The sequence below is a fragment of the Staurois parvus genome, unplaced genomic scaffold (assembly GCF_062004578.1).
Source record: "Staurois parvus isolate SC_StPar_1 unplaced genomic scaffold, SC_StPar_1.0 ptg000251l, whole genome shotgun sequence".
Classification (NCBI taxonomy): Eukaryota; Metazoa; Chordata; class Amphibia; order Anura; family Ranidae; genus Staurois; species Staurois parvus.
Window position 1 is genome coordinate 6,549,717 of NW_028318047.1, and position 9,900 is coordinate 6,559,616.

At 40.1% G+C, this 9,900-nt stretch overlaps 1 protein-coding gene across 1 annotated transcript; it reads right to left on the bottom strand.

Moving 5' to 3' along the window:
- Window positions 1-504: 504 nt before the first annotated feature.
- Window positions 505-7,977, bottom strand: LOC149459655 (uncharacterized). The gene is made up of 3 exons (XM_089680869.1): window positions 7,836-7,977; window positions 4,938-5,281; window positions 505-719 (listed from the first exon to the last, which is right to left on the bottom strand). The coding sequence occupies exons 1-3, from the start codon at window positions 7,852-7,854 to the stop codon at window positions 684-686; spliced, it is 399 nt and encodes a 132-aa protein (XP_089536995.1). The 5' UTR covers window positions 7,855-7,977; the 3' UTR covers window positions 505-683.
- Window positions 7,978-9,900: the final 1,923 nt, after the last annotated feature.

The following is a 9,900-nucleotide window of genomic DNA, read 5'->3' on the forward strand; positions in this document are numbered from 1 at the left end:
ATCTCTAGTTATTCTGGGCTAAAGACTCAGAATGCATTGAAGCAAGCAGGAAATTTGCATTCTCAAAAGGAGAGGTTGGCAATGGCATTACCCATACCTTTCTCATGACAAAGTCACTTTAGGCTACTGACTGGAACATATATGCAGATAAGGACTTTTGACTTCTCTCCAATTCCTCGATCTTCATACATACGTCAGGTCAGTGACTCAATGTCCTGGATCTAGTGGCTCAGCATACCATCGAAGAAAACAGCATTTTCAGAAGAAGATCAGTAGTGGCAACTTCCTATTCCTCTCATGTCAGGTTTGGTTTAATATGAAACTACTCCCATAAAGCTAGCTACAGTTACAATGTAGTCAGGATTAGATCTATTATAGACCCAAAGAACACAGAAATATACTAGGATATGCCTATTGGAATATTGCTTGTGGGTTTTCCATCAGTACAGGCAGCAGGTAAAGCAACATGACAGATAAATATTAAGGCTTACACCAATAGCCATGTGAGACACAGATTCATGGTTTTATTATCTCACAACATACACAAAAAATATACTCATGCTAAATCATGTACATATTGTTTTATATGCATGTACATTGAAGGTTTTTTTTCCTTTGAGCACTAAATCAATATTAAAAAACAAGATATCTGGCTTCAAATAAGGATCCTATCTTGGTCCCTTTCAGTCCGAGTCACTGCTGCTAGATCCACTTCCATGCTGCAATAGAGAAAGTAAATAGTTTATCTTTAGATGAGAACTTCACTTTAGCCTTATGTTTTATACAACATAAAATATATAAACACTATACCAGCCAATTTATAATTGAATGCCCACCTTTGGCATATGAGGCCCCAGGAGCGGTGTTGAACATAAAAACAGTTCTGGCTGCAATCCTGTCTCCTTCTTCAGTATTGTCCTCTGCAGTAACTGCTTTCCGCAGCTAAATGTTCTCTGTCTTCTGGGTTAAATGGTGCCCAGCATCATTTAACCCAGAATTCTGTGACTGCAGGGCATCAAGAACTTTCCCCCTGTATTCACATGCAATGATGTGGATCAATGGTACTGATATCATCATGCTAGTTCCATTTTCTGCATCACATCCAGCCTTTTTTGGCTGTCTCTATCCACCCCCCCCCCCCCCCATTGCAAGGAAAAAAGAAAGGAGACCCTGCAGAAAACATGACCATCCTCTCAAGACATCTAAATGTTAGGAATTGAATGTTCTGCTTGCAGGTTTAATGTAAAAAAAACTTTTACTAAGCTGACTATACAGCCTCCTTCATATTTACCATCAACTATGTAGTGCAAGGGCCTTCCTGAGCGGATACAAATTAAATAAATTGTTTAGGATAGTCCTCATGCTACATACCTTTGGTAAATGTAAATGTGATCGTACAGATATTGTACAATAGGATTGCAATATGTATTGCCTTCCTTAAGGAGATGGTATAGAGATTGTACAATCTCCCTTGCACAGCCATGCACTGGGAAGACTAGTGTGCTGCTGTTTCTTATCCTCCATCTCTATACGTAGCTGAGAACAGAGGGTATGTGATCACTTATATAAAAGGGGAAAAAAGGTATTTATCATTTTTTTTAATGTGTATACACAATTTTTTTACCTTTCATTTTTATTTTAAACTAGATGGGTTGTTTGACAATTTGAGGGTTTACATATACTTTGGAATGGAACTGAAATTATTACTTCTTCATCAGGTGAGCACCACTCAGTCCCAAACTGTGTCCCATTCCCTGCCACCACCAAGAAAAAAGAGAAGTGACCTGTGACCAGCTACAGTATATAACAGCAGGGAAAAGGTAAAGTATATATAGGGGAGTTTTGTAAAAAAAAAAAAAAAAGAAAAGTTCTGCATGGGCTGTCATGGCACCCCAGCTATTCTCTGTTAGCTAGGATAGTTGTAGTTCCACTTTAATGTCCTGTTTTAATAACTGCACAGCAGATTCAGGTAAGAATCTAAACCAGTGGTGGGCAAATAAATTTTCCAAGCGGCCATATAATAAAGTGTGACCGTTGTGGAGGGCCAAACTTAAAGTGGTTCTAAAGGCTCCAGGTTTTTACCTTTGTGCATGCTATAGGTAAAAAAACCTTGTGTGTAGCAGCCCTCCCTAATACATACCTGAGTCCTGTCCTGATCCAGCGATGTCCACAAGAGCCTCGGTTCTATAGGGCCTCTCACTCCTGATTGGCTGAGGCAGCAGTGGGAGCCAATCAGGAGAGCGAAGGGGCAGGGTCGAGCTGTGGCTCTGTGTGTGAATGGAGATGCAGAGCCACAGCACGGGAGCACGCCTGCTCGGCTGTCCCCATAGCAAGCTGCTTACTGTGGGGGCACCCGACAAGAGGAAGGGGCCAGGAGTGCCGGCGGGGGGACCCGTGAAAAGGAGGATCGGGGCTGCTCTGTACAAAACCACTGCACAGAGCAGTTTAGTATAGACATCTTTGTTATTTAAAGAAAACAAAAACAAGACAACAAGACTTTAGTATCACTTTAAAGTGGTTCTAAAGCCTTAGGGTTTTTTACCTTAATCAAATCTATGCATTAAGGTAAAAAACCTTCTGTGCTGCCTGTGTCCCCCCAGCCCCCTTATACTTACCTGAGCCTGATCCCGATCCAGCAATGTGCACCAGAGCAGCAGCTCTCATCGCTCTCATCCTTCTCACTGGACAGATTGATTGTTATCAATCAAACTCTGTGGTGGGGAACGGAGTCTAGCCACAATTTCTGTGTCAATGGATGCAGACAAGGTGGCTCAGGAATGAGCCCACAAGAGTGCCCCTCTAGGAAGCAGCTTCCTATGGTGGCACTCGCTGAAGAGGGGGAGCTAGAAGTGCCTGTGAGAGACCCTAGAAAAGGAGAATCAAGACTGCCCTGTGCAAACCCATTGCACAAAGCAAGCAAGTATGACATGTTTATTATTTTAATGCAAAAGAACTGAAGCTTTAATGTTACTTTAATTCTGCTCAGTATTAATTTTGCACTAGGAATGTAAATAAACTTATAGAAAACAAACTACATGCACTAGGAATAATAGGTACAACTGCTCATGAAATTGGTCTCCCTCAGATGGACAGTCAGGGGTGGTAACAACGGGCAGCTGAGCCATAGTTTACCCACCCAGACTGTAAAATAACAACCAGCCAGGACTGTTCACATGCCACAGGCACAGCATTTTTATCTTGGGCTGCAGAGTTTACTAAAGCGGCACCTTGTCAAACTTGCCCACTCAGTTCAATAGTGATGCAAGACTGCACAATGCCCTTGATTGCAGCACAGTAGTGCGGCATTATATGATTAAACCAGGCAGCAAGGAGGCGATATAACACCTTCTCACTGCCTATCAAATGCCCTCTGAAAATCCCTCATCCCCTAACAAACACCTACCAAAGCATCAGTTATTGATGTCACAGGGTTTAGGGCCAATTCACAGCAGTGCGCTGAACTGCATTTTAGTGCAGCTGTAAAACATAGATCAATGGAAGGACATCTGAAAAACAATAATTTCCAATGTGTCCTATTTACACCATAACACTGCGTTGATCTGCGTTGCACTAAAATGCAACATGTATGTATTTTAGCACAACGCAATGGATGTAAGCAGATGCAAGCGGATGTAAGCGGTTATCAACGCAATGCACAGGATATCCTGTGAAAATGCAGTTTGCTTTAATGCATGTTAACAGACATCAAACTGTATGTCAACGGGCGTCAAAATGGATGCCAGCATGGAAATAAAATGGAAGGAAATGTACATTTTAGTGCATGTTAGTGTGAATTGGCCCTCAAACTGATTGCATAGAAGTCCTTTTTTCCCTTGTCAGTTTTTGAAACTATATTGGAGGCAGAGATACAGCCTACGGGCTAGGTCTATATGGGAAAACATAAGTCTGATGACCAAGCTGGGATCAATTCTACAAATTCCTGAACCATACTGATATTTATTTATCACAAGTTTGTAATATTTGCACAATAAGGGCATTGATTTGATAATTCAGATTTGTTAGATTTGTTAATGTGGTTTATAGGAGTTCTACAATCTCTCTACAATATAATTCCTGAACTGCTAAATAGATCACATGCCTGAGCCCTGATATAAGAATACTACAATAAATAAAGAGATATTATATGTTATCATAGATGCTTCGGATTATACAGATTTGTATAAAATTTAAAAATGTGCAGTTCTCTTTGATTGACATTAATCTCTTTGCTTTATTTTCTATGTACATATTCGTAATTGATTCCACACACAAACGCAGCTATTGTTAAGAGTTTAAAATCTCAGCCTTTTTTTTTTTTTTTTTTTTTAAAGAGAACACTAATTTTTTTTCTTAATGTTTTAGATCTACAATAGAAAAATTGTCCATTCATAAAGTGTAATTTTTAAATCTAAACAGTATGAATAGCTTCTATGTGACATTACTGTGATAAGTGATGTAAAATACATATATACAGCACAGTATTTAGAGCACATCACAAACCCAGAGTTCTGGGCTTGTGACAGTGGCAACCTCCTGGCTACCTTGTTGTTGTGTTTATCTGTCTTACCTGTCATTGGATTTCTCATTGCTGACTGTTTGGAAAATGTACCATATAATTCTCCATACAGAATGGAGCAGTCTCTAGTATAATGCAGACGCATTTTGATTTTTGATGTTTGCCTATCAAGAAAAACTGTATGCTTGAAATAGTTCTAGTTGCAGTCAGAATTTGCTGTGTATTTGGGGACAGATCAGTGTTATACTGCAATTGATAGGATATTGGGCTGTAGGCAATAAGCAGCAAATCGTGTTTTGGCTGAATGTAGTCACTTGGCTTTCTCTTTAAGTCAACTAGTATGCATGAATGAAATGTTTGTTTTTATACTACATTGTGGAATAAATCACAGTATAGTCTCATGTAAGATGGAAATACTTACTTTTCCATGCCCATGGCCATGATGACCGTGTCCGTGTCCGTGTCCATGTCCATGTCCATGGTGTTTATGTTTTTTGTGCTTATCGTGTTGATGATGCCCTCCAGTTGGGTAACAACCGCCTGGATTTCCTGTAGGGTACTGAGGAGGGCACCCAGGGGCTCCATGCCCATGATGTCCTGGTTGATATGAAGGAGGAGCGCACCCTCCTGGATATCCACCAGGTGGAGGAGGCTGAGCAGGTCCAGGGTATCCCGGATTTACGCAAGGAGGATATTGACCTGGATAAGGCCCTTGTTGGGGAGGACAGCCAGGGGCTGGATATCCGGGCTGTCCATATGGTGTTCCTAAAACAGACAATAAGGAAACTTTCTCAGTTGACACCTTGAAGACATGGATTCCAGCCCCAGTCGGAAGACTGGCAGCAGATGCATATAGTGGGGGAACCCACCATGTTCCTCTATAAACAAAACATTTTTTTTACGTTTGTTAAAGAATAAGTTCACCTTAGAAAAAAAATTATGGGTATATTTTTTGGCAGCCCAACCTTAGCATCTTGCAAGTTGGGAAAGTGGCGACTTGCACACATTTTTATATAATATACTTAGTTCTTAATTTCATAGTGGTAACCGTCTGCTGGCTTTGGATTTCACTTTCCCACCTTTTAACGAATTTACCTACCCCAAATTATATTTGATATAAAAGGTCTGACAGGCTACCAAGAGAATATTGGGTATCTCAGGGTATACTAGATTCACACTGTTATGGTCCAATAGAGCATTTTATGAAATTTCACAAATGGAAAGATTTTCCAGATGGGAATGGGTAGGAATTACTACCCTGATACAACTGTACACTGATGGAGTATTGAATACGTATCAACAACTCTGCACTGACTACAATTTAGATCAGAAATAGTTTTTCCGATATATACAATTAAGACACACCTTGAAGACTCAAGGTCTGGCCCCAACTGTTTCTTTTTCTCCTGTCCCTATCTTGGATAGTATAGTCTGAGCAAGGGTCTTACTAATAGGGTATATACACAGTTGCTATCTGAACTGCTTTATAATTTTATTATTCCATGTAGGCAAAGATGGGAGACAGATATTGATGTGACCTTAGGGGGCATATGGGACCAAATATTACAGAATGTACAGCTGGTTTCAATATCTCCTTTTCATAGAGTGACCCAACTTTTTATTCTGTACGGGGTTTTTTATGTACTGACGATGATATTGCTTTGTGAGGTATTTTGATCTTTGTCGGAATGTTTTCTTTTGCCATTTCTTTTGTTTATCTGTTATAACAACTTTAAAAATTAAAATCTGATTAAAAAAAACCAATTATAATAAATGCCAATGTTTTCTTCAGGTAACAAAAATATGCACTTACTATTTTTTCTTAGGAGCCTGTAAAGCATTGAACCCATGATCAGCATGAGTGCAATTTCAGGCTCCTGCAGACTGTCATTAGACATGTCTGCCTGTACTGTCCATATGGACAGACAGTTACTGAAGTCCAGGAAGATCAATGAACTATGAGAGCACTCACCAGAGCCCTAGAAGTCCATTGATAACTACAAGCCATTTGCCGCAATGGAAGATAGTACTTGTAGTCTATTTATTTACAGAACACTGCAAATGAATGAAGAGGCCCTGTGGGCGGAGCCCTGCACTGTATTTGAATTGTGACAAAGCATGTAGGGAGAAGATCCTCCACCTGGTGTCACAATGGGTGATCAATCAGGTCGGGGTACCGGCAGGTGCTATATTAACATGGTATACCCTGAATATGCGTGTAACTTGTTACTAAAGGTGAACTTATCCTTAAAAACAACTTATACATTTTGTGATTCTTCATTGACTATGGCTAAACAATGTAATATGGTAAAGGTCTACATTACAATGAGAACTAAAAGGATAGTTGTCGTCGTTTGTGTGCTTTCTTCTGCAGCATTTGACGCGCCTCTTAAAACGCACGTCAAACACAGGGTGGCAGCTTACCATATACTTCCATAGTGCAGTGTGGATGAAATTTTATTTGACCTGTTTTGAGTTTTTTTGAGCACAGTATGTTTGCATTGCAGTGAAAGCAGGTCAGGTACAGCCCTTTTCTGTGTTTTGCATTTGAATGCATGCTTTAGAGCAGTGTTATTGCTTTTGATTGCAATTCCTGTGTATACAAGCTCCAACAGCTGTAACAGGATAAATGATCTCAAGACAAATGTAATTTTCCAATCTGCCCTACAAAAAAAAACAACCCCTGATTTGAATTTCCTGCAATTGCTATATAGACAACTCAGTGGGGAAGATTTACTAAAACTGATGCTCACAGAATAGGGTGCAGCTATGCATAGAAGCCAATCAGCTTCCAGGTTTTATTGCCAAAGCTTAATTGAACAAGCTGAAGTTAGAAGCTGATTGGTTACTATGTACAGCTGCAGCAGATTCTGTGTTCTCCCGTTTTAGTAAATCTCCCCAACATCTTCTTGATTTATTGATGAGATACTGTAGCAGTGATAAAACTATTTCAATTACTGTTATTGCTACAAGAATAATATCCATTTTACCTACAAGGTTATAGCTAAAGGCACAACACAGGAGGCTGGTGAGTGCAGAACTGAAATGAGGCTATAAAGTTACCAGTCAAGTGTCAGTAAACAGCTGATCAAATGATCAGAAAACAGCTACAGAGGAGTATGAAATTAGTTCTTAGCAGGGATGTAAATAAGGGGGGGTTAGGGGGGTTCAAATCCCCCTCTCCCCTCCTCCAAGAGCATCCTGCCAAAAAAATGAAATGCAACTGTCCTGACTACCTGGCCTGCTGAAGCACAGCAGTCATGGCCGAGTCAGTGTAACTGGTGTGTGTAAATTATAGACTGGCACTTGCTAGCCTTACCTTGGTTTGGATTCCACATGATAGTAGATCTGGCAAAATAAAAATAAATACAAGATTACCTTAAAAAGAAATTAGAATCATGTTCACCACCAAAAAAACAACTTTATTTAAAGTGATATTAAAGGCGTTTTTTTTTAACTAACAAACATGTTTTACTTACCTGCTCTGTGCAGTGGTTTTGCAATTTTCCAATTCTCCACTTTTTGGGTCCCCCAATAGCATTCCTGGCCCTTCCTGCCTGCTGACTGCCCCCAGAGCAAGCAGCTTGCTATAGGGGCACCTAAGTAGGCTCCCTAGCCACTGCTCTTTATGTCCATGCAGCCCTGCCCCCTCTTTCTCCTCCTTGGCTCACTGGCTGTGATTGACAGGAGTAGGAGCCAATGGCTCCCACTGCTGTCTCAGTCAATGAGGGAGAGTATCCAGACAGCCATGGTTTTCGCACACATTTCAGGATCGCGATGAAGCTCAGGTAAGTATTAGAGGGGGCTGGGGGCACCCCTTCATGAATAGAAGGCATGAAGGTAAAAACATTGAGCCTTTACAACCACTTTAAAGTATAACTATTTGTTTGTTTTGGATAGAGTAGATTGATTAGAACATTTGTCAGGTTTTTATTGCTATCTGTGTTCTGTGAGGGCGATTCACCCTCTCTATTTGTCCTGCTTGCTGTTGTCACCCAGAGTGAAAGTGATAGAAAATCCTACATTTTGGGTTGTCACCAGAACAGAAATAGAGGGTGAATCTTACAATGGGGAAATTATTTCTGGTGACAACCAGGGATTCCCTCACTTCGGAGGGTTTGATTTTCATTTCCATTTTTGCTATGGGGCAGGAAGTGAAGTGAAATCTCCCCAATGGGACACAGATGAGAAAAAGAAGCTGACGGGGGTAATAATAACCCTCCTCCCTTACTCTAACCAAACTGAAAAAACTACCTTTAGTTCTACTTTAATTTCTCTACATTTCTATTTTCTGTGCCCCTTCACAGAGGCCTTAATGAGATTTACACAGAAAATGCAACTCAACACTGAAAGAAACAAGAGCTCAGAATTATGCAACAAGAAACTTTGAAAGAAAGGCAGCTGGTAGGACGATAAATTATTAAACAAGATTACACTAGCTATGCTAATCCAGCTTGTTAGGCAAAAAGCTACAGCAATATGTATGCAAGGGTCTCAGTTTAACTACAGGGAGGAATATGTTACCAGCATAGCTTGGTAAATTTTCACAACAGACTTAGTGCACTAACAAAGTATTATACAACATTATGGGGCCCTTCATCAAAGTAATAGTGGTAACAGATTAACAAAATTGTACATTTACAAAGATGAGGTAGTGACATATGTGTATGTGTCCCCTCCCTCCTAGATTGTAAACTCCAAGGAGCAGGGCCCTCGAACCCCTGGTGTATTGTATTGTTACTGTACTGTCTCGTGTACTGTCTCCCATTATAATGTACAGCTCTGAGCAAACTGTTGGCGCTATATAAATATTGTATAACAATAATGTTTTACCAGCCTCATTCTTCTGGTGGAACTTGGCATTGGTGGGCCAGTGCCTAGATATGCAAGATCAGAGACTGCAACACTAAGCCTCAGCATGTACAAATTGTGATGACTTTTTCCTCATTTTGTCTCTCTCCTCTGTCCACCTCTAGACATTTGTGGTTAAATTCAGCGAGAGTACCATGAGGCAAGCGGAGTGCAGGGTACATTGAAAGGATCACCAAGTAGAAAATAAATAACAATTGCAGCACTAATCAAAAAATAGAAAAAAAGTTCCAGTTAAAAAGCCCCAAATTCAATTCCCATGATCCACCATCACCAGGCTGTGGTAATGGTGGATCGTGGGAATTGCATTGCGGACGTTTTAACTGGAACTTTTTTTGATTAATTGGACTTTATGTTTTTTATGTTTTTTGATTAGCGCTGCAATTTTTATTTATTTTCTATTATGTATATTGCCTGATATGCAAGCTGCTTTTCTACGATTTTTTTTATTTTTTTTATTGTCACATGATTAGTATATTACCCAAGTGCAGGTTAATTGTTTCTGACAACTGTAA

Bases quoted from the DNA above. Each gene is read 5' to 3' on its own strand.
- LOC149459655 (XM_089680869.1), bottom strand. The intron at 720-4,937 runs GTAAGTATTTCC...TCTCTATTGCAG, and splicing joins ATGGCCATGGGCATGGAAAA to CATGGAAGTGGATCTAGCAG.